General features: G+C 37.7%; 1 protein-coding gene across 1 annotated transcript; it reads right to left on the bottom strand.

Annotated features, from left to right (window-relative positions):
* Positions 1 to 1,313: 1,313 nt before the first annotated feature.
* Or4e1 (olfactory receptor family 4 subfamily E member 1) lies at positions 1,314 to 5,138 on the bottom strand. The gene has a single exon (XM_078048999.1). It carries the CDS (start codon positions 5,123 to 5,125, stop codon positions 4,181 to 4,183), a length of 945 nt encoding a protein of 314 aa, XP_077905125.1. The 5' UTR covers positions 5,126 to 5,138; the 3' UTR covers positions 1,314 to 4,180.
* Between the last annotated feature and the right edge of the window lie 20,948 nt (positions 5,139 to 26,086).

Raw genomic sequence — 26,086 nt, 5'->3', positions numbered from 1 at the left:
AGAGGGCTACTATACAAAATAGTTATAATATCAACTTTATTGAAACTGATGCAATGAAGTAGAGTATACTGATACTAAAACTATAACTGATATTCCTTAGCTTATTCTGAAAGGCATTTGGAATGAATGGAGGCCTTTGGTTGTGTCAGTCAGCTTTTCATTGCTGTGACAGAATGTCCGACACAAACAACTTAAAGGAAGAAAGATTTATTTTGTCTCATGGTTTCAGTCCATGGTCAGCTGGCTCCATTGTTTTGGGCCTGAGGTGGGGAAGAATATGATGGCAGAAGGGGATGGCAGAGGAAAACGGTTCATCCTGTGGCGTCCAAGAAGCAGAGGAAGAGACAGAGAGGAAGGGACTAGGGACAAGCTATGGTCACTAAGGAGATGCTCCCAAGGACATATTCTATATCTAGGTTTTACTTCCTATGATTTCTACCACCTCCCAATAGTCCATTCAACTATAAATCTCTCAATGGCTTAATCCATTGATGTGGTCAGAGACCTCAAAATCTAATCACTTTTCCAAATCCTTACCCCTGAACATTGTTGCACTGGGGAAACCAAGCCTTCAGCATGCATGAATCATTTGGGGGACACTTAATATCCAAACTATAACAGGTCATTATTTTATAATTATTCTGTTCACTTGTATAAATGGTGCTTATTATGGAGATCAGGACTCCAGATAATGTGAACATCCGTCCATCATAGGCACACACAATACAGAGTGACTGACTCATTAACCTTAACTAAAAGTCAATGAAAGATTGAAACGAAATAAGTACTCAAGTGGAAAAAGAGCCAGTAGCAATTTTCAAAGCAAATCAGGAGAAGATCATGAAATATTTAAATATCACTACTTGCAAATTGACAAACAAGTGTAGAATATTGTCAATCCCATACGATTCTCACATAAACCCACATTAGTTTTACTTATCTATTATGCAATAAAGCTCAGATATTATTACCTTACACAAGTTGAAAACTGAGAAAAATGATCTTTGCCATCTGGACTTCTATATGCAAAAGTATTCATATACATTATTATCTCTCATGCATAAATAAATTCTCAGTGCTTTGTTTATTTGTTTTATGGAAACACTGGTTTCTATAGTCTATAACCAGAAGATTGTTGCAGTCTGAGAAATTTAACGGTTGAATAAAAGTTGCTGAACAAATTTTTATATTGATAAATAATGGCCTCCCTTTCTCCTTTAAGTAAGTCAACTACAAAGCCAAGACATTTTCATTTTATTCTTTATTTTCTGTTAATGTAATGAGTGACTCAATACATTTTAATATTATCCCTGCGTTTAAACTATTTTCTGAAAAATGGAGAATAAATGTTTAGTTTTACCTCCTCAGAGAGTTGTGAAAATTATTGTGATTGAAAATGGATGGTATTATAAATTTTGCTTGCTATGAAAAAATAAGCCAACAGGTTCATTCTGTCATAGTGTTACCAGATACAGCCTTAATGAGTGTCAGGAAGCACTGTCTTGTCTATCATGTTGAATATCTTCCTCTGTGTGGCTGATTCCTGCAGAGAGCAATTCCATACGGGTTCTTCAGAAAGCTATTTCTCCTTATTGCCTGACCTTCCTATAAGAAAGCATTTATTTCATACAAATTCCATAATTTTCTAATTTGGTTTAGTTATTCCACCAACCAGTACCAATGAACAGTTTTTTACTATCCAGAGAGTTATCTTTGGGAAAGAGACTGCTCTATTACCTACTAGATGTGTTAACCTGTGTTATCTGAAAACCCCTCCAGGCCTCTGGATAACTGAAATGGTTTGTGTAGCTTGAATTTCTTCCTTAACACATATTCTGGCAAAAGTATCATTAAAAGTGGAGTCTTGGTCACTGTAGTATGCTGGTTTTAAGTCCTTTGGGTATAAACAGAGGAGTGGGATAGCTGGGTCACATGGTGGTTCCATTCTAAGTTTTCTGAGGAATCTCCATACTGCTTTTCATAACGGTTGCACCAATTTGCAGGCCCACCAGCAATGTATGAGTGTACCTTTCCCCTTATTCTCTCCAGAATTTATTGTTGCTTGTATTCTTTTTTTTAATATTTATTTTTTAGTTGTAGTTGGACATAATACCTTTATTTTATTTATTTTTATGTGGTGCTGAGGGTCAAACCCAGAGCCTCATATGTGCTAGGCAAGCGCTCTACCGCTGAGCCACAACCCCAGCCCTGTTGCCTGTATTCTTGATGATTGCTATTCTGACTGGAGTAAGATGAAATCTTATAGCAGTTTTGATTTGCATTTCTCTAATTGCTAGAGATGTTGTACATTTTTTCATATATTTGTTGATCAGTTGTATTTTTTCTTCTGTTAAGTGTTTGTGGGATTCTACATCATGTACAATCAGAAGAACAAGAAATTATACTCCATTTATGTATGATATTCCAAAGTGCATTTCTACTGTCATGTATAACTAATTAAAACAAATAAAAAAGTGGAGGTTTTTTTTTTTTTTTTGGTCCAGAGGTTTATGGATTATATCCTCACTGATGGGCTAGGAAATCCCAGCTGAATTTCAGAGTGACTTTCTTAAAGAGTCAGAAGGAAAGGTTGGTGTCCAACATGCTACGGTCTTTTGTAAATTGGATGTATATGAGACACTACTGCCTGCAATTCCTTCTTCATATTCCTTGTGTCCCCTGCCTACTCAGCACATGTCACTCTGAGTGTGGGTCTTCACAGCTAAATTTAAAGTGTTGGCTTATAGAACATGTCTCGTTCAAGTTGGTATTTTTTCTAATTCTTAGAGCAATTTTTGGTGATTAAGTTGTAGTAATGAATGCTCAGTTGAATGACTTCTCTACATAATGAATAAAATGATTTTATTAAGATGTAAATCACGGCCGGGGTTGTGGCTCAGTGGTACAGCACTTTGCCTAGCATGCGTGAGGCACTGGGTTTGATCCCCGGAACCACGTAAAAAATAAAAAAATAAAGATATTATGCCCATCTACAACTAAAAAATTTAAAAAAAGATGTAAACATCATGCCATTTCTCTGCTTACGTCATCTGCACAAGCCATGGGCTTTCCCAGCATCGGTCTTTGTACCTGCCATTTCCTCTGGTTGGAATGCCCATCACCTCTCTTTCCTCATGGTTGGTTTTTCTCATCTTTCTTATCTCAGCCTAAATTAACCCAGAGAGACCTTCCTTGTCCAATCAGTCTAAAAACATTCTAGTATCTTCCATACCTCCTGCTCTATTCTTATACAGAATTTGCCATGTCTGTAATTACCATGTGTTTATTGATATTTTCATTTTTTCTTTTCACTAGATATAGGATGGAGAAACTATATGTATGTTTTGTTTGTTACTATAAATCTAGTACCTAGCACAAATTAGGTGCTCAGTAAATATTTGCCAAATGAATAAATAATAAAACATTTCATTGCTCTGATGGCAGGTTTCACTGAAAACTTTTGAGAGTGTCAGTAATTTCATTGGTTAAAAGTCTTCTTTGTCATGAAAGTCACATGTGGACTTACTTTGTCTGACTCACCAATTTTTTCTAAGCTTTTAGGCAAGCATTTAAGTGAAGATGTAGGTAAGGGCTTTCCAGAAATCTGAAGATTTGCTTAGATCTTGGTTATCACTGTAACAGAAAAGCAGGGACAGTCAGCATGATGTATTGAAGACAGCTTGAGTTGGTGTTGATACGCTGGGGTTTAAATCCTGTCTTTGAACCCAAATTCAAAGCTACTCAGCTAGGAAACATTCTCATTTTCTATTTTCATCACACCCTAAACTCCATGAAGGAGGGACTATATGTATGTTTTATTTGTGAGTATAAATCTAGTACCTAGCATGAATTAGGTGCTCAGTAAAAATTAGTCAGTATTTCCTAGCTGGGTGACTTTGGGCAGTCTATTTGTTCTCTTTGAGCTTTAGTTTTGTCATGTGCAAATCAACACAATACCTACCTCACAGGGTTGTTGTGAGAATTAAATGCACAGTGCCTAGAACAAGTTACAGGAAATGGAAGGTAATTACTAATCACCGCTATTGCTGATTGTTAGATATGGGGCCAGAGGATAATTTTACAAGTCCTACAGTCTGATAAATATGGTATATAATGCATTCTTTGTCAGACATTTCTTTGACTTGGAGCACCAGGCATTCTGAGGGCTTAGACCTTTTCATTATTTTTCTTTCCTCTCCTTCCTCCCCATTATCTTGTTCAAGGCATTCTTCATGTCTTCATTCCTAAGGGTGTAGATGATGGGGTTTAGCAGAGGGGTGACAGCAGTGAAAAACACAGACACCACTTTGTCCTCTGGGAGGCTGGTGGATGGGCGGGAATAGATGAAGATGCAGTGTCCCAGGAACAGTGTGACCACGGTGAGGTGGGCTGCACAGGTGGACAGGGCCTTCCGCCTGCCCTCGGAGATCTGCTGCCGCAGACTCACCAGGATGACCGCATAGGACACCACAAGGACCACAAAACAGACCACGGAGATCAGCCCACTGTTGGAGACGATGAGGATCTCAATGATGTGGGTGTCAGTGCAGGCCAATTTGATCACCTGCGGCACGTCACAGAAGAAGTTGTCAATCTCATCAGGACCACAGTAGGGCAGCTTGATGGTGAGGGAGGTCAGGGATATGGAGTGGATGGTTCCTCCTGCCCAGAGGGCCACAGCCAGCATCACACATACCTTCCAGCTCATCACTGTCATGTACTGCAGGGGTTTACAGATGGCCACATAACGATCATAGGCCATGACGGTGAGGAGGAAGATCTCTGTGCAGGCGAAGAGGTGCAGGAAGAACATCTGGGTCACACAGGCATCAAAGGAGATGAGCTTCTCCTCTGACCAGGTGTCTCTCAGCATCTTGGGCACAGTGACAGTGGAGTGGCAGACATCGATAAAGGACAGATTGCTGAGGAAGAAATACATGGGGGTATGGAGCCGGCGGTCATAGATGATAGTGATGACAATGAGGATGTTCCCGAGCAGAGTCAGGACATAGAAAACGAGAAATATGGAAAACATAGCCATCTGCACCTTCTGATTTACAGATAAACCTCTAAGCCGAAAATATGTCACTAAAGAAGTTTGATTGAGTAGGAAAGCCTCTTCCATTCTCTTTGTTGAATACTCCTTTGGAGAAGTAAAAAAAAAGTCAGTATAACACTTCATATCTACATTAATCATTTAGTTACTGAATTTCTTGTGCGTTTATGGTTTCTGTCTCTACCTAGAATTTATAGTTAATTGTTTTGTGTTTCTCTTTCCCTCCCTCCTTTCCTACCTTCTTTCTGTTTTAATTTAATTTAATTAAATAATTTTTTTTTTTTTTGGTGCTGGAGATTTGATGCTAGCTTACGCATGCTAAACACTAGCTCTACCACTGAGTTACACCTCTAACCCTGTGTTCCTTAAATCATGCTGAATGCATAGTAGGTGCTGAACACTCACTTATGGAATAATAATACAGTGGAGAATCTCGATTCACTAAGACTCATAAATCCACCTTGAAGAGGGAGATGGAAAGACCAATCATGCTATTCTTCCCTTATTATAGCAAGATCTCAGTGCTTAGATTTAGGTTATGGATTTTTCCAAGAGGAGATAGTAGGGTTCTCCTTACCATAAATAAGCAGTTTGTTCAAGGTCCCATAAATCTGACCTCAGACATAATTTCTGGATTACACTTTTCACTAACCTAACATACCTGCTCCTCTTATGTCAGACACTGTACTTTCTGAGATGTGGCTTTCAGAGGGCAGCAGCCTTTCAAGAAGTGACTGGATAACTGACAATGTGACTGTGATGCTTTTGAACAATTATTTAGAAGAGGGCGAATAAAACTCTGGAAATCTTGGAAAATCTGGAGAGAGCGTAAGGAGGCTTGGTAGTCCTCCAGCCCTCCGCTGAAGTAGGCACCTCCTTCTTAAACTGGAGGTCAAGGTCCAGGCTCACTACCCTCATTGTCTTGACTAGATTATCTCTAGCTTTTTTCAAATTCTGATTCTGTTGTCTGTGCTTAGATATCAGGGCTTAGATTTATTTTATTTTAATTTTTTTTAAAGAGAGAGAGGAGAGAGAGAGAGAGAGAGAGAGAGAGAGAGAGAGAGAGAGAGAGAGAGAGAGAGAGAATTTTTAATGTTTATTTTTTAGTTTTCGGCGGACACAACATCTTTGTTGGTATGTGGTGCTGAGGATCGAACCCGGGCCGCACGCAGGCGAGCGCGCTACCGCTTGAGCCACATCCCCAGCCCCCAGGGCTTAGATTTAAATGATCGATTTTGACTGGAGGAGATATTAAGGTATCTCTACCCTCAGTAAGTAATTTCTGGTTCACAAGTAAATCAAAACTTGTTATTTTCTTTTGGATTAGCCTATGTACCACCCTAGTGTCACTATTTTTTAAAATAACATATATGTGTTATACAGAGTCATAGAATATTTAGTTCTTAAAGGGACTTGAGAGTTTCCATAATTTTTAATATTTTTCCTTTTACAAATAGGGAAAACGAGGCACAGATAGGCAAGGCTACTGGATGTGGGTCTTAAGCTTAGGTCTCCTGACTCCTGGTCCAGGCTTTATCCACTCTATCTCTACTTGGATCTGAAATTCTGTGGTGGTTGGTAGAACCGGGGAGTTATGTAGAATGTCTTAGTGACCTTCTTCCTCTCCAAGGTGTCTCAAGTCTGCTTGAGGGTGTGATCTATGGGAGTTTTGCCCCATCATCCTGCCTTGGTGCACAGCCTTCCAGGAGTGTCTCACCCTTGGAGACTGTTTCTTGTGGTTCCTTGGGCCCCTCCCTCTTATGCTACCTCCTGCCTATCACAGATCAATAAGGTGCTTTGTATCAGCCCTTGAGATCAGGCTCTCTGCCAGACAAATCAATAAACTCACATCGCTCATGGAAAAAAAGGCTAGAGAAACCTTCTTTTCTGCTCCTAGCTCTCTCTTTTTCTCAAGTATTTCCTGTATCTCACCAGGCAGGTCTCCTGCAGTTAATGGCTCCTTTCGCTGTTTGTATCAGAGGACAAAATGATAGTGTCAAAGCAAGGAGCTAGCAAGGTAGATCTGTGATATGTTTTTGTTTTGGAGCAGGAGAAGTCTTTCAATTAACACTTAAACATTAAATGGGTCTGATGCTTTGATTAATACTCACCGTAACATCTTAATACAGTTATGGATTAATTTTACTATTTAGAAACTTTTCTTAGAGCATGAATTTAAAGCTTTTTCTCCAAACAACAACAACAACAAAAACAAACAAACAAACAAACCCCGAACTATTTTAAGTGTTAAAAGATTTACGTGTTTTCCTGGTTTCAAAATTGAAAAGGAGAATCCTGACCAGGAATGGAGCCAGAGGTGTATTTTAAATTCAACATGAGACATTTCTGCTGTACAGGTAGAAATGTGTGTGTGTGTGTGGACTGAGAACCAAGTGTGCAATAAAGACTTCTATCTCCTCCTCATAAGAGATGGGTAAGCATTTAAAACTTTTTCTACCATCAGCATTTTTTTTTCCTATTTTTTATGGAACCAGAGGAAAAAAACACTTTGAAAAATGGAGCTATGTTTGACTGAAGTAGAAATTTGGTGTTAGTTTATGTCAAGAATATGGTGCACAAACTACATACATTTCAGGAGAAGGGGGGAAATTATTAAGAGCAAAACTAGAATAGAACTAAAATGCTTATAAAACTCACCCTGAGTGGTTTCTGATGCTTTCAGTACTGAAAATGACTGAATTGTTAGTCCTGTAGTGTCAATACCAAGAGTATCATCTTCCAGTGGAAATAATAATCTGTATGGAGTTGGACAAGTCAAATAACTTCATTTACCTTGATTTTTCCATAAGGAAGGTGAGCTCTCTTGAAGTTCCTTTGGGTCTTGTTCACAGCTGGTGACAAGTCACAGCAGATATACTGGGTGATGTTTCCTGGTGAGAGGTACGATTTCAGGATTTTTCAGAGATGAAAAGAATCACACCTTTGTTCCTGTGATCTCACATTTTGCTTTCAATACATAGAGGCATGTTGCTCTGCAGGAAGATGTTATAGGATTGGTTTCTAGTTGAGGATGTGGTATAGGATTAAAAGACATAATCACTCATTTCTGGAGGCCATGCTAGTTTATCAGGGAGCTTCTAAAACAGAACCTTAACTAGTTATTCAGAAAACCAGTGTTGCTGGAGCATCTTCCTTCCACTTCAGCACACTTGTTAGCTGCCAAGTTTTGTATTGTTGTTTTTAGATGGAATATTCTACCTTAAATTACTGAAAGGGAATCATAGAGAAAGAAGGCAGCTGGGATTGGCAGCTGTAGTGCTGGTGTTTTCTACCTGAATTATATAGGCTTTATGCACATGGAAGCTTTTCAGGCATGACATCAGCTTGCCCTGTTTAGTAGGTAGAAAAGTTAATTCTATAGGGACTGACGTAACAGTCTTTGGAGTCACTAAGAGAATTTAGTGAAAATGCAGGACTTAAGCACCTAAATCTTTAGGAGGTACACACACACACACACACACACACACACGATTAATTGAACAGCTATTTAGTGATTATCTATTAAGTGCTAATTATTAGGTGATGTGCTTTCATGTTTTCTTATTTAATTCATATAAAAACAGAAATTAGAGAAGGGTAATGGAGATGATATTTTATTTTTTAAAAAACATTTATTTTTTAGTTGTTGGTTTGACTTCTTTATATAACTCAAAACAATTTTCTGACTAGGTCATGTTAAGCAATGGAAAGTTATCATAAAGACATAATTATAATCAGCATCTTTGACAGCTGATTTGCTACTGAAAGTTCCATTTGCAGAAGAGAAAGTGTTCAAGACTATCACACTCACTAAACTTCTTAGAAGTATATCAATTTGATTATATTACAGAGAATATGAATGTTCTTTAATCCCTTTGAAGTGAATACTTCTGATTGACACTATAATGTGGTTTTATCTCTTTGAATTTTATTGTTGTTAAGAAAGTATATTTACTTGTTGGTGGATGAAATGTTCCATATATTTCTATTCAGTGTAAATTGTTGATTGTATTATTTAGTTGTGTAGTTTCTTTAATATTTTTACTTTTTTTAAACAGCTGTATTTTTCTTTCTTTGTAATCAGGTATTGAATTGTTCAGTAATCATTCACACATATTATTGTAACACCAACTTATTGGAAAGGCAATCTGTAGTTTTAACAAAGCGTACTTTGAACAAACAAAATCCAAATGACTTTTTTGCATTTCTATATAATAATGACTGAATACATGCCTGGAAAGCTCCAATCCCTACTTTACTTTTCCCAGAGTGGAAAGAAGTCGTGCTTTTTCCATTCCTGGAACCAGCCTAACTTAACTCTTGAAATTCATTCACCGTTAGAAATCAAAGTATCTGTTATGATCCATCCATTCCTCCTACTCAACCTAATGAATCTGAAATTCCTCATAGGGAAGAGCTGGCAGGTGACAAATCTGCTTTGAGTATGCTTTGCAAAGAGGTAGTTTCTACCCTGCTGGTTCTAGTTGGAAAATGTTGAAACTTTCAGGAATATAGTTGAGCATTGATAACTAATATTCCTCATCCTGTTTGACCAAGGAGTTTCAATGCTGGGACTTGTCATTAGTAAATTTTCAGAGTTCATCTCAAAGTGTTTTTGTGACCTAAGAAAATTAGAAATGAGACAAGTCAAGCACACAAAGAATATGATGGTATAACTTTATTAGTATGAACAAATTTAAGTTGTGTGTAGTAAGTTATTTAAAAACATAATAAAATGATGTTCAAATAATACATAATGATACTTGGTGTGTATATTGTGAAAAAATTTTTCTTTATGAATTATAACTTAGTTTGTAAGTATTAAAAAAGATGAAGAAATGCAATTTTAATTGCAAAATGTCTTCAGATTGGGATTGTATTTTTTCTTATGTATGTATATACGACCCTTCAGATTTTTCAAAAATATATTTTCCCAATGTTTACTTTCAAAAGCTTACATTTGGTTTATTTCAGAAAGCAGTTCAATGCTCAAGACTTCAATCTTCATCATAATTGTAAATAAGAGGGATAATAACAAATATACTGTGGTGATTTCTTCATTACAAAATGAAAATCACATTTTTTCACAAAATAGTTCAATAAATGGATTTTTAAAATATTTGATAGATAGTTTTTCTTAAAATCCATTGAAAAGTTGTCACTGGTAAGGTGGATATAAGTTATTTATTAATTTTTTTAAAAAAGGTTTATTTATTTCTGCTATAAAAGAACAGAATTATGACAGTGTAATTTAACAATTCTATCTGGCTTCATTTTTAATGAAGGCCCTCGCCGCCTCCCCCCCCCCCCCCCCCCCCCCTCGCCGCCTCCCACCACCCCCCCTCGCCGCCTCCCCCCACCCCCCCCCCCCCCCCGCCCTCGCCGCCTCCCCCCACCACCCCCCACACGCCCTCGCCGCCTCCCCCCACCACCACCCCCCCGCCCCCGCCCTCGCCGCCTCCCCCCACCACCACCCCCCCGCCCCCGCCTCCCCCCGCCCCCGCCTCCCCCTCCGCCTCCCCCCGCCCCCGCCTCCCCCCCCCCGCCCCCGCCTCCCCCCCCGCCCCCGCCTCCCCCCCCCGCCCCCGCCTCCCCCCCCCCGCCCCCGCCTCCCCCCCGCCCCCGCCTCCCCCCCGCCCCCGCCTCCCCCTCCGCCTCCCCCCCGCCCCCGCCTCCCCCCCCCCCGCCTCCCCCCCCGCCTCCCCCCCGCCCCCGCCTCCCCCCCCGCCTCCCCCCCCGCCTCCCCCCCCGCCCCGCCTCCCCCCCCCCGCCCCCGCCTCCCCCCCCCGCCCCCGCCCCCGCCTCCCCACGAAATTTTAGTCAGCTTTCTGACAGAGAGGTTACATGATTTGATTCTAGAACCAGATTGTCTGGGTGTAAATTCCAATATCCTAGATGTGTGTGAACTTGGGGAAGTTACTAAATGTCTCTGGTCCTCAGTTTTCTCATCCATAAAGCATGAATAATAATGCTCAAATTTTTTAGAACTCTTGAAATCTTTGCAAAGCATTTGGCACTTAGTATCTTACATATGTTAGCATAACTATATAATACACAATTTAAGCAAAAAGCAAAGCAAAACAGCAACAACAACAGCAACAACAATAACCACTGCCAAATACCAGTCAGAATTTCTGACTTCAATTATTTGTTATTTTAGATAACAGTGAAAATTTAGTTTCCTGATCCAGGTCTCCTTTTGCTTTTTCTCTTTATATGAGCTTGGTGATTTAAATTTCAGAATGAAGAGTCCAAAGGGGAGAGTTGAAGATTATTCTTTGATTTTTAAATTTAAATTTATTTTTAACAGATACATAAAAACATAAAACTGTATAGATTAAGGGGTGCCATGTAATTTTTTTTTTTTGGTATGGGGTATTGAACCCAATGGCACTCCACATCCCCAGCCCTTGTTACTTATTTATTTTTTTTTTGAGACAGAATCTTGCAAAATTTCCCAGGCTGGCCTCGAACTTGCTGTCTTCTGCCTCAGCCTCCAGAGTAGCTGTGATTACAGGTGGCATCATTGTTCCCAGTTCATGTGATGTTTTGATATGTGTGTACATTGTATAATGTTTAAATCAGATTAAAATATCTACCTCAAACACTTGTCATTTCTTTATGGTGAAAATATTCAAAATTCTTTCTTCTAGCATTTAAAAATATGTAATACATTATTATTACCCATAGTCACCCTGCTATGCAAGAGCACACCAGAACTTCTTGTTCCTGTCTAACCACACCTTAATACCCACTGATCAACCTCACCCCCTTCTCCACCCCCACTCTCCCTGTATTCTGGTTACCACCATTCTGCTCTCAACTTCTGTGAGGTGACCTTTTAAAAAATTCTTTCTATATGGGTGAGATCATGTAGTACTTGTCTTTCTGTGCCTGGCTTATTTTACTTAACAGAATGATCTCTAGTTCCATCCATGTTGTCTCATGCAACAGATTTAATTTTTTTAAATGGCTAAGCACTATTCCATTGTACACATGCACCATACTGTTTTTTTTTTTTTTTTAGTTCACTCATCAGTTCAAAGAGCTTAGGTTGTTTCCATCTCTTGACTATGGTGAATAGTGGTGAAATAATGGGAATGTAGACGTCTGTTTGACATATTATTAAAATTTTCTTTGGGAATGTACCAGTAGTGGAATTGCTGGATCATATGTTATCTATTTTTAACTTTGAGGAACATTCAGAGTGTTTTCCATAATGACTGTACTAATTATATTCCCACCAATAGTGCACCAGCGTTCTCTTTTCTTCACATCCTTGCTAGTGCTATTCATCTTTAATCTTATTTATTCATTATTTCTGTGGTGCTGGAAAATCAAACCCCTGGCCTCTTGCATGCCAAACAAGTGCTGTATGTCTAAGCTATTCCCCCAGCTTCAGAATTCATCTTTGAGACAGGAGTCTTATAATCTTTTTGATAATAATCCCTCTTATTAGTGTGAGATGATATCTGATTATACTTGGGGTTTGAATTTCAAGATGGAATAGTTTAGTGGGATGGTTAGGATAGCTTAGATAAAGGAAATGGAGCAAGAAATAGCCCTATAGTCACCTCTCCGTGCCACAGGGTGTAGAAGGTGGTAATAGAGGGAACATTCTTAGAAATTCCAGAAAATGGTGATTTCCAAGCCATCATGGCTTGGGCTCTTTTTGCCTAGTTTTCTTGATGAATTCATTATCATTGATCAGAGGGCATATTTGGTTGCATTGAAAAACGCACAACTTCCAGAACTTACATGTACAGCTATGTGGCCAATGTGGGACTTGTATTGTTTCCATAACAGCTTTGGAAATCAGGGTAAATTTTAGGAAGAGGGATAGGCTGACTTTACTAATTCTCTATACTCATCACAGAAATAAGTACAGAGAATTAGTAAAGAGATACTTTATCATAGTCCTGATATCCTGAGAGCAACACAGAAAACAGTGTTCAATTGATTACAGGGCGATTACTATTATCACTGTCATTGGTAAAAACAAGGTTGAGAAATTAGTCTTTGATCTTTTAAAGTTACAGTTTCTATACTTTTCCTTACCTATTGGTGGCCTCTCTCCCTGGTCTGTTACTTCCCCTAACTGTACATTAGACTGCCACTTAGATTTCACTCAGGCTTCTCCTTCCTGGAAGACCCTCATGTTCCAAATTGTGTGTTCTCAGTTCCTGCATGGAATAAGTGAGTACAATGGTTTACACATGCATTGCACTTTAGAGTTTGCAAAGCTCTTTCACACTATTTTATTTTATTTTCACAATATTTCTGTGAGGTAGGGAGCATTATGAAAACATTGGACTTGCTGTTAAGTCATTTTCACAGAGTTTACATGTCAGGTAAGTACCTGAACCAGGGTTTAAACTGAGTTTTCTGATGACGAATCCAGCATTTATTCTATCCCCAAAAGTGCTTTTATTATGTCCCCCATTTTAGTAATTCAGCATTACTATTCCCCCAAATGCTAAGCAAGAAACTTCAAGTCCATCCTATTTCCTCTCTTCCTTTCATATCCCACATGTAACCATTTATCTGTAAAAGAAAATGACTCTGCCTTCACAACATATTCTGAACCTTACAACTTCTCAGCATTGTCTCTCTCTGACTTCTGCAATAGCCTCTTAACCTATATGGGTGTCAATTCTTGCCCCTTCAGCCCATTTTTCTTTCAATAACCAGATTAATTATTTTTTTAAAAAAATGTATTTATTTATTCTAATTTGTTATATATGACAGCAGAGTGCACTTCAGTTCATAGTACACATATAGAGCACATTTTTTTTCAAGTCTCTGGTTGTTCACAAAGTAGAGTCACCATTCATGTCTTCATACATGTACTTGGGGTAATGATGTCCATCTCATTCCACCATCTTTCCTATCAGATTCATTATTTAGAAGTGCTTCTCTCTTTTGCCCAAATACCTCTTTTTATCACAATCAAAATAGAAAGTCTTTACCAACCTCTACAAGATTCTATTTATTATTATCTTCATAATATTATATATATTTTCTTTTATAAGTCATCACTTTCCTCTGCCCCCTCTCCCTTTTGGTATCAGGGATTGAATCCAGGGGCACCCAACTCCTGAGCCACATCCGTATTCCTTTTTATGTTTTATTTTGAGACAGGGTCTTGCTAAGTTGCTGAAGGTCTCACTAAGTTGCCGAGGCTGGCTTTGAACTTACCCTCCTGCCACAGTCTCCTAAGTCCCTGGTATTATAGGCATGCACCATCATGCAAAGCTGTCTTTTCTTGCTCACTGAACTGGCCATGTGCCTTCCCTAGTGTGTCTGACATGCATCTCTTGTCTCATGGGCCTGCACTGGATATTCCATTTGTCTAGAATACTTTCCCACCTTATCTCTGCTTCACTTTCAGACCTCTGGTAAAACATCTTAAGAAAGAACTTTTTGACTGGGCTGCCCCAAAAGGACAATTTCCCCATCAATGGCCTCCAGCCAATGATCACCAGAAACAAATCTGCAGTCAAACTGAGCTGGGTCCATGTACTCCTTCCAGTTACATCACTTCACGGCTAGCATGGAAGGCTCAGTAAGCAGAGGATTTTAGAAAGGAATTATAGGATTGGGGCTTGTTTTAGGTGGTAATAGGAAGGATTCAAAGCAGTAGTGTTTTTTTTTCCTCTGGAATAAATGCTGTTAGGAAGTGGGGATAATTCTAAATAATTGGTTATCTTGATAACTTTCATCTAGAAGGCAGGAAGAGCAGAGAAGATGAAAATTTTAATTGGTAAAAAAGAAACAATCACTCAAAAAGCCAAGATAGGGGAGTGTCTGACTGTTATGGTTTGGATATGGTTTTAATCTGTGTTCAGATGTGGCTACGGGACAGTCTTGTTTTCTTCTGCTGCATATGGCATAGGGTGGACTTGCCAGATGTTGGGGGTCTGAGAGGTTGTTGTTTTGTGGGAACTCATAATAGCCTAACAATGAATTCTGGACCAACTTCTAGACATCCCAAGGCCTCTGTGATAGAGCCAGGTTTATTTTCTAGTTTTGACAAACCTGTTTTCTAGTTGTCAAGGGCTGATTTTCTTTCACAGTTTTTTTTCTTCCCTTTTAGCTGAAACCAATGTAAGGTAGCAGGACATTAGTCTGTGTTATTGATATAGTTATTGGTGTCAAAATTTTTTAATCAGAAGGTTGTTCAGAGAACATTGTTTGTCATGGGACCAGGATTAGTCTCTTTTGCTCTTTTTGTTGCATGATGTATTGTTTAATCCTTTGCCATGACAGTAGATTTCAATCCCTAGTAACACACACACTCTCTCTCTCTCTCTTACACACACACACACACACACACACACACACACACACACACACAGAATATGAATGGTATACATTGGTTAACTGCAACACAAGAAATAAACAGGAACAAAATGGTAATAAGTTCTTATAACGAATCCTAAGGACAGGGGCTTAAGTGATCAAACTCAGGAAATAAAAACATAAACCAAAGACCAGCTGATCTTTGTAGAGAGCCAGGAAGCCTTTTCTTTTAACTTAGTAACTAACTGTCTTGCTGAGTCTGCAGTATTTTTATAGATGAATCAAGAAGTGTTTACTAAAGCATATATTTTCCATTACATAGCTCAGAGGAAACTCAGAGTTATGTGCTTATCTGTGATGAAGAACATAAATTGAAACTGCTGTTGGGGATTCCAGAGTACCGGCTGTGTTTCCACCAACAGTGAGAGCACTGACTGTACAAGGAGTGTTTCACTTAACATGAGACAATCCTTGGTTCCATTTTAATGTAGAAAGTTTTTTTTTTTTTTGGAGGGGGGTGGTACCAGGGATTTAACTCAGGGGCACTCAACCACTGAGCCACATTCCCAGGCCTATTTTGTATTTCATTTAGAGACATGGTCTCACTGAGTTGCTTAGTGCCTTGCCTTTTTCTGAGGCTGGCTTTGAACTCATGATCCTCCTGCCTCAGCCTCCTGAGCAGAGGGGATTATAGGAGTCTGCCACTGTGCCCAGCTAGATTTTTTAAAGTGAGTTAAATACTTCCTGCAAAGCAGTGTGACTTTCTATAAAGAACACAAGAATACTGTAGCAAAGACAGCACTAATATTCGTTTCCATTTCTGATAGGTTGAGTTTTGTTGTTAGGATTATAATGACCTCAGAAAAAGCATTTTATTGATATAGTGTTAAAAATATCTTTTTCTCTCTCACTCTCTGTTTTTGTAGTGCTAGGGATGGAACCCAGGGCCTCATACATGTTAGGTAAGTGCTCTATCACTGAATCACATCCCCAGCTTTAAATCCAATTTTTTTTATTAGTTGTTCAAAACATTTTTGATAAGACTGAAATTTGGGTTTAATTATGTGAGAAAAACTTCAGTTCTGGGTCAGACATGTAGAAAAAAAATCACTGTCTGAACTATCTAAAGAAATAGCTACTTTTTGTCAGCAGTATTTGGAGGAAGATTACACAATTGGCAATCAGAAGAATCAGAATAGTAGCAGAGTCTCAAAGAACAAACAAACAAACAAAACATATGGGAAAAATGTGCTTTTCTTCCAAGTTATAGAAGACTAAAGAAAGTCAAAATTGACAGGATGAAGCCAGGAACATCATACATATAAACTTTTTAGTTGGCTAATAAAGAATATTGGAATACAATAATAGACAAGTTTAGTGGCAGATTAAAAAGAAAGAAAAAGGACAAAGAATTAGAAAATTAATCTTGTTTTGTTGTCTTGAGTGACAGCTATCTAGTTCTATCAGATTCTGGAGAATTTTTAGGAATTCTCAACTTAAAGTCTCCCAGCTGGATAAATTTCCAGGACTTAAGAAACTGGTGATATTTAAAATTTACTTACTTGATTATTTATTTTTTTAGTTAGGAAGCATGACTCTGGGGATCAATACCTTGAAGTTTTAATGCTGTGTCAGTTGTTAACAGTCCTTTTCTTTTTGTTGGGACTTTTTTTTTCTGATGCATTTTTTTTAAGGAAACTATAATCTCTAGATTTCAGATCACACAGTTGGTGTTTGGAAATGCAACTTGAACTTGTTGGTGATATAGCTGGAGATCTCACGCAAGTCTTATGATATATACTCACATTAGTTGGTAAAATATAGAGTAAATCTAGGTGTAGAAGTAGGGTAGCCTGTTATTGGCTCGTGAGATGACACGTGGGTCCTCAAGAAGGCAGATTTCATTGCCATTAAGGTGGTAGAAGTCTGATTTCCTTCTTAGGTAGTGGGGATTGAATCCAGAGATGCTCAATTGCTTGCTGAGCTGCATCTCCAAATCCTTTATAGTTTTTATTTTGAGAAAGGGTCTTGCTAAGTTGTGGAGGCCAATCTTGAATTTGTTATCCTCTTGCCTCAGCCTCCCAAGTTGCTGGGATTACAGGTGTGTGCCATCATGCCCAGCTGAAAACTATTCTGATTTTAGTTTTAGAAGTTCATTGGCTTTCTTTTCTTTACTTTCCTCCTTTTTTTTTTTTTTTTTTTGCACAGGGATTGAACCCAGGGTGCTTAACCATTGAGCCACATCCCCAGCCCTTTCTTTCTTTTTTCTTCTTCTTCTTTTTTAAAATTTTAGATTAAATTTAAAAAAAATTATGTTGAGAGAGGATCTTGCTAAGTTGCTTAGAGTCTTGCTAAATTGCTGAGGTTTGTTTTGAATTTGCAATGCTTCTGCCTCAGCCTCCTGAGCTTTGGGGATTTCAGGTGTGCTGCTCCATGCTCAGCCTCTCTTTACTGGTGTTTTAGAAGGTAGGGATAGCAGAATTTTGAGAAAAAGGTAAGGATTTACAGAGTTATTTAATAATACTTCAATGGATACAGACCTCATTATTAGAACAGTAAGTTAGAATTTCCAAAATTGAACAAAAAGAGATTCAACATTTTGGTCATACTTTGGACCATCCATAGCTCTTTGGGAATGATATGTATCTATTCATGCTGAGAATTAATAACATAACAAGGACATATTTATAGCCTATTACTAGGACATTTGCATAAAGTCCATTTGGAGATGCTCAAGGGGCCCTTCAGGCTTTTTACCTGTGTGTATTCTACCTTCCCAGTTGTCCCAGGATGATGTCACTCAATGGTAGGGCATGCCTAAGAAGCAGTTTAGGAAATATTCCTAAAATATTGAGGAATTTGAGTTTGAGGAACTTTTGTTATTTGAAGAGTGTGTACAGTGTGGGGAATTATAAAGTTTCATGTAAACCTTAGAAATAAATTAACTAAATCTTGTTCACTCCCGATCCAGTTTATAGACAAGGTGATGTGCGTTGGCTATTGGATCAAGGGAAAGACTAAAATTAGCTGACCTTGCATGATTCTCTTGTATTTGCCAGCATTCTAGTGCTGATACAAACTGCTCATGAACAGAAAAGGAAAAAAGTATTGGTAAACCCATACAATTAAAAACAAATCTTTTTGTAGATGTTTTTGAACTAGTCTTAGTGCTTAAACAAGAATATGCAGCTGTAGCTGGGTGCATGGTGCACACTTGTAATCCCAGCCACTAAGGAGGCTGAGACAGGAGGATTGGTTGAGCCTAGGAATTTGAGGCCAGTTTGGGAAACATGGTAAGACCCTGTATCTCACAAAATGTTGCTTCTAATTGGGAAAGAAGGGTTTCAGATGGAGACAAACCAATTATCCGTCTCCTATGAGAGCACTCTCATGTGGAATAGGAATTATACTGTTGCGGAAATGTAATGACTGAAGAAAATAAAACTTGAGGCTCCTGGAACCATTTCATGTTTGAGAAGGAGGAAGAATAGAGAAATTTCCAATAAAAATGGGACTATCATTTGTTTTAAGTACTTAAATGAGAATTTAAACATTATTTGGATGGCTAAAATGGATTATTAAGCCTATTTTAATAAAAACATTGTATGAATGTGCAAAAGACTCTAGCTATAGGTTACAAGTGCATATCCTGAACAGAAAGGCCCTTCAGAATGCAGTCAGGCATATTTATGGTTTTGTTACAAGCTGTTGTGGTTTAGATGTGAGGTGTCTCCTGAAAGCTCATGTGTGAAATAATGGAAGAAAGCTTAGAGGTGAAATGATTGGGTTCTGAGGGTCTTAATCTAATCATTGAGTTAAACCACCGATAGGGATTAACTGGGTGGTAATTGTAGGCAGGTAGGGTGTGGCTGAAGGAGGTGGGTTGTTGGGGGGGCATGCCTTTGGGGTAACTATTTTGTTCCCAAGCATTGCTCTCTCTCTGCTTCCTGGTGCTATGTTCCCAACTGCTTTCCTCTGCCGCACACTTTCCACCTTGATTTTCTGCCTCACCTTAGGTGGGGTCTCATTAAATTCCTGAGGACCTTGCTAAATTGCTGAGGCTGGCTTTGAACTCAACAATTCTCCTGCCTCAGCCTCCTGAGCCGTTGGGATTACAGGCATGTGCTACCATGCCTGGCTCTATTTATTAATTCTTGATTTTATTTCTTGCACTTTAGGAGTCTTGTTGAGAAAGTTAATTCCTAAGTGAACCTGCTGGAGTATTGGGCCTACATTTTCTTCTAGTATGTTCAGAGTCTCTGGTTTAATGCCTGGGTCCTTGATCCACTTTGAGTTGAGTTTCGTGCAGAGTGAGAGGTAGGGGTTAAATTTTATTCTGCTACAAGTGGCTTTCCAGATAAAATGGGATTTAACTATACTTGTTTTAGCTGTTCAAAACAATAAAATCCAGGGCACTCTGGTGCATAAGTCTGCCTACTCTGAAGGATGATGTGGGAGGATCATAATTTCAGGGTCAGCCTAAGAAACAGCAAGACTCTGTTTCACAAAAGAAAAATGAAAGTAATAGCATTATGTATATGTGGAAGTCTTTGTAAGATATAAAACACTAAAAGGTGTTTGCTATTGACAAAATTATCCATTAGGAGTCTTATAATGCTAAGTATGAATATTCATGGGCAACATTGTTTGCTTTCCCAATTTCTAACCACTCCTCTCTATTGTGTTGCATCATGAAGTTTGGGAAAGATGAATTAATTGATTGGGCCAATTTCACATTACAGTAATAGGTGTAATTGATCTAAGCCAATAAGTGGAATCATTGAGATATATTACTTTAAGCCTTACCAAAAGTCCTACTTCTTCTCTGAGTATCCAGTTTTGTGAGTCAATGAATCCCCTTCAATTTGAATTGAGATTTCTGTTTCTTGCAGCTGAAACTATCCTGCCAAATATAAAATTCAATCAATTTTGACTCACTGACAATTTTATTGCCAAGAATACAATGGAGATGATGAAGGACACTATAACTCTGAAATTAATTCTGATTATTAGGAAAGAACTTGTTAATGATTTGTTAATGACATGTATGAAGGTAGAATAATTTTCATGTATGGAAGGTAGAATAATTTAAAAATACCTTCATATATGGAAGGTAGAATAATTTTCCTCCCAAAGATGTCTGTATCCTAAGGCTGGAGGACTTTTAAGTAGTTATTTTACACGGCAAAAGGGTCTTTGCAGATGTGATTTCAGAATGTGGGTTGGAGATATTTTCCTGGAATATAGCTGGGTAGGCCTAATGTAGAGTTGGAGAGGAAAATGGGATAACAGGGGCAGGAGTATGAGTAATGATATTGTTGGTTGGGGACCCACACGCATAGAAGGTAGGTAGCATATAGAAGCTAGAAAATTGAAGAAGTCATATTCTTTCTAGAGCCCCAGGAGAATGTGGCCATATCAACACTTTGATTTAAGCTTCATGGGACCCATTTTGTACATTTGATCTATATAGCTGTAAGATAATAAATACATGTTGCTTTAAGCCACTAAGTTTGTGGTAATTTGTCATAGTGACAATAAGAAACTAATATATTATGGAAATTTCAGAATCTTGGAGGAAATTATGGCTCAACATAAATTTGGAGTTTGCAAAAACAGGGAGGAACCATTGGGCACAGCTAGTTGTTTCCTAGATATTAGGAAAGTTAATCTAAAAATGTTAGGGAAAAGATAAGTATGATTTCATCGTGGCCAGAAATACTATAAAAGAATATAAATCATAGACTTCTAAAATAAAATTATGGTAATTTGACAATCTTAATTTTTTAAAGACCGTTTTTAATATATATATTTTTTAAAATTGCAGATGGACATGATAGCTTTATTTATCTATTTTTATGTGGTTCTGAGGATTGAACCCAGTGCCTCACACATATAAGGCAGGTGCTCTGTCATGAGCTACAGACCCAGCCTCCAAGTTGACAATCTTGTAAAGAAGGAAAAGACAAAAGACACCCCATAATTTTATAAGTGGTGTCAGTTAAGGTCATATTTTACATTGGTCATGTATTCATATATAATTATAGGAAAGAATGTCTGATTCACTGTACTACTTTTCCTACTACCAATCCCTCCCTTCCCTTCATTACCCTTTGTTTAATCCAAAATACTTCTGTTTTCCCCTATCTCTCCCCTTAATGTGAGTTATCATCAGAATATCAGAGGGAACATTCAGCCTTTGGTTTTTATTCATATATGAATACATGACTGATATAATTCCACATCATGTACAACCAGAAGAATGGAAAGTTGTGATCCATATATATATAAAATGCCAAAATACATTCTACTGTCATGTATATTCATGTATAAAAAAAAACAACAAAAAAGATGACATTAAAAAAATCCAAAGTACAGGTATGTGTGTGTTTTTAAAGGATGTCATTGCTATGTGCACAGTAATTTCTTGAATCTGTAAGCACAGAATGAACCAAAGTAAAACAGATAAGAAGAGATGGTCTTCAGTGTGATTTAATCTTGGCTTAACTTCCACCTTCTAAAACAGAGCTTGGCTCTTGCTCTGTCCTGCAAGATGGTACACCTTGTAAAGGTCCAGAGATATTGGTGTTCTCACTTTAGAATCATCCAGGTAAGGCCCCGGGGCAGAGGGGTTAGAGTACTTGGGTGAAGTTGCTCCTGGTTGCATGTGTTATTCCAGTGTGCTGCTCAAATATTATAATTCTCAGTATGTGACATGATGTATAAAGTTTGGGAAGCATTGTTTTGAATCAGGGATAATCATTCTATAACTGGTAAAATAAACATGATTAATAAAGTTGTGAATCCCCAAAAAGTTAAAAAGATACTCTAAGAGTGCTTGTTCATTTAAAATGACTCTATGTACCAGGGCCAAGACAAAATACGTTGCAGAGCACTGGGCTTACTTGTAGAGGAACAGTTTTGTTTTGTTGTTATCTTTGAAAACTTCTGGAGAACAAAAGAAATGTTAGAAGATTTAATTTGGGTAAATAGCTGAAAATTCAAAAAGTTAGTATTTTCACTAGGAATTCACAAATAATTAGCCTGACAACCATTTTTTTTTGTTTATAGAATGGATACTTGGATGAAGATTTGGGACTAGTCAAGAAATCATTGACAATAAAAGTCGGTGGAGAGGAAGATGTGTGTTTCGAGTCAGGGTTCATGCTGGAAGTGGGTTCAAATCCTGTAACTACAATCAAAACTTCTTTAATTTTTTTTTTTAGTACTGGGGATCAAATCCAGGGTCTCATGCACAATAGGCAAATGCTCTACCCCTGAACTTTACCTCCAGTCCAGTCATAGCTTTTTCAAAAAATGCCCCAGCAGAATAGAAAGTTGTTCTTAACCTTTAGCATGTATTGAAATCACCTGGAGGACTTGTTAAAACAAAGTTCTGACTTGGTTGGACTAAGGTGGGACCTAAGAATATGTATTTTAACAAGTTCCCAGTTCATGCTGTTCTGGGGAGCACATTTGAAGAACCACTGATCTATAACAATGTTGTTTGTAGGAATGACTTAAGGATAGATATATAGTTCATAGACTAGAATTGAGAGATCAGAAGTAGACCATACAGCTATGGTCAACTGATTTTCAATAAAGGTACCAAAACTTTTTTTTTAACTTTTAAAAAAATTTGTTCTAATTAGTTATGCATGATAGTAGAATGCACTTTGACATATGGAGTATGATTTCTCATTCTTCTGGTTGTACATGATGTAGAATCATTCTGGTCATGTAGTCACATATGTACATAGAGTAACAATGTCTGATTCATTCTACTATGCTTCCTATCCCTATGCCCCCGCCCCTTCACTTCCCTCTATCTAATCTCAACTAACTCTATTCTTCCCTAGCCCTCACCCGCTTATTATGCATTAGCATCCGCATATCAGAAAACATTTGGCCTTTGGTTGTTTAGGGTTGGTTTATTTCGCTTAGCATGATATTCTCCAGCTCCATCCATTTACTGGAAATGCCATCATTTTATTCTTTTTTTAAGGCTGAGTTATATTCCATTGTATACATATACCACATTTTCTTTATCCATTCATCTGTTGAAAGACACCTAGTACTATAAAAAATATGATCCCCAGTACTATAAAAAATAAAAAAATTAAAGAAGTTTTGATTGACAAAGTACAGGATTTGAAACTAGCTCCAGCTGGTTCCATAGTTTAGCTATTGTGAGTTGAGCTGCTATAAACATTGATATGGCTGTGTTACTGTTCTATGCTGATTTTAAGTACTTAGGGTATAAACCAAGGAATGGGATAGCTGAGTCAAATGGTGGTTCCATTCCAAGTTTTCTGAGGAATCTCCATACTGCTTTCCATATTGGCTGCACCAATTTGCTGTCCCACCAGGAATGTATGAGTGTACCTTTTCCCCTACATCCTTGCCAACATTTATTGTTGCTTGATAATTGCCATTCTAACTGGAGTGAGATGAAATCTTAGAGTAGTTTTGATTTGCATTTCTCTAATTGCTAGAGATGTTGAATATTTTTTCATATATTTGTTGACCAAAAACTTTTAATGGGCAAAAGAATGGTGTTTTTTGATGAATGGTTTTGAGATAACTGGATAAAAAGAATGAAGACCCAAAACACACATCTTTCTCTCCACTGAGTTTTATTGTCAAAAGAATGAAGTTGGAACCCTACTTTATGCCATATACAAAAATAAACTCAAAATGGACAAAACACCTAAATTAAAGAAGTAAACTATAAAACTCTTAGGAGAAAACATAGGAGTAAATCTTTATAACTTTACATTTGGCAGTGCATTCTCAGAAATGACACTACAAGCACAAGCAATGAAAGATAAAGTAGAGACATTGTATTTTATTTTTACATAAAAAGGCAATATCAGGAAAGTAAAAAGACAATCTGAAGAATGTGAGAGAATATTTATATGTATCTGATAAATCATATATCTGATAAGGGCCTACTATCAGAACATATAAAACACCCTCATAGCTCAACAACAAAAAGATCAATAATGTGATTAATAATTAGCAAAAGACCAGAATAGACATCTCTACAAAGATGTGCAAACATATGAAGAGATAATCAGCATCTTTAGTCATTAGGGAACTGTAAATCAAAACCATGATGACATAATATTTTATACCTTACTAGGATAGCTATGATTAAAAAATAAAGAAAATAAGTGTTGCTGAGAATATGGAGAAATTAGAACCATTTCCATTGTTTGTGGGGATATAAAATGGTGTAGCTACTGTACAAAACAGTTTGTCTAGTTGCTCAAAAAGTTAAACATAGGATTACAATATAACCCAACAATTGATGTTTAATGTTATGAACAATGGAAGAAGTTGTATTTTGTATTACTTTTCTTCCTGATTTATTTCATGTATGTTCAAATATATATTATTATTGAAAGTTTGATATGTAATTCGAACTTGTTGGACACTGTTCATGTCCAACAATGAGAAATGAATAATGAGAATAATGAGAAAATAATGAGAAAAATAAGATAAAAAACTTGTTGGGCATTTTGAAAATTATTGTTTGAGACATAGGATGTTATTGTTTTAGCTACAATTAAGAGGCTATATCACTCATATTGTACATTGCGTTGGAAATGATAATTTCTTTTTTAGAGGCTTCACAAGTTTTAAGCTTATTGTGCATATATTATGTATAATCTTTTTTTCTTTCTTTCTGTCATTTCTCTCATCCATAAGAATAGCTCTTCTAGTTCTCTTGTATTCTCTTTCCATCTTTCATTCTTTTACACACACACACACACACACACACAAAATCTTACTGTGAAAATTTATGTCATTAATTCTGGGTATCTGTACATGTTGGCAGATCTTTTTTTCTTTTTCTATGTTGGCAAATCTTAAAAAAATCTGGAATTTGTTTTGTCTACAATATTGTATGAGAAGGATGAGGAAGAAAAAGGAATGGAAAAAGTCTTTCAACTTTTAACAATGTCCTATGATTTTAAGTTGTGACTGGTTCTAGAGATTGTATTCTGTTTCAAGTCTCAAAAAATGGGCATCAAAAGCAACAAAAGTGTGCTTAGGTGGATCCCTGCTTTCTTTCTCCTCTGCTCCCCACAGCAATGGGAGCAGTCTGCAGGGCACAAAACCATTCCCAATTGCAAAACTACAAACTCACTGCTCCTACAGATCTTTGTCCTACCTCTGCAGGAATCTGTTCAATTTAGAATTTTTCTCACCCAGTCGATGCTGAGGATAGAGTGAGCTAATGAGCCGCTGGGGAGGGATCATTTCTATCCTTTGCTAGAGTAAATGAAGAGCCCTGTGGCTGTGTGGAGATACTGTCTCCAGCTGTTCCCTGTGATGAAGGAGTCTGCCCAGCTCCAGGGTGGAGACAGTGGGAGCCTGATTTGGGGAGGCACTGTGTTGGGCTGTTCTCTGGGGCTGTTAGTGCTAATAGAGAAAATGATTTCAGCTGTGAGCTGTTCATTTTTTTTTTGCTTATGTTGTGATTACTCTATTTAGAGAGATCTAATTGGATAAAAAAAGTAAATAGAATGGAATTTTAACAAATGAGTGTCATCAATTGTGCTAAATGATTTTGATCCTAAACTCACTAATTTTCCATTAAAAGAGACACACATTTTGCCACAAATATCCACCCTGAAAGTCATGTCCACAACTGAAGGTAATAATATTTGATATATTGTATATTTTTTGGCAACATCTACATTTGTGAAAGGCTTATCT

Source organism: Ictidomys tridecemlineatus, chromosome 5 (assembly GCF_052094955.1).
Source record: "Ictidomys tridecemlineatus isolate mIctTri1 chromosome 5, mIctTri1.hap1, whole genome shotgun sequence".
In the NCBI taxonomy this organism is placed as follows: Eukaryota; Metazoa; Chordata; class Mammalia; order Rodentia; family Sciuridae; genus Ictidomys; species Ictidomys tridecemlineatus.
Note: the sequence above shows the minus strand (reverse complement) of the source record. Positions and strands in the feature narration are given on the sequence as shown.

Excerpts from the sequence above, each read along its gene's own strand:
- Or4e1 (XM_078048999.1), bottom strand. The coding sequence starts at position 5,125 with ATGGAAGAGGCTTTCCTACTCAATCAAACTTCTTTAGTGACATATTTT.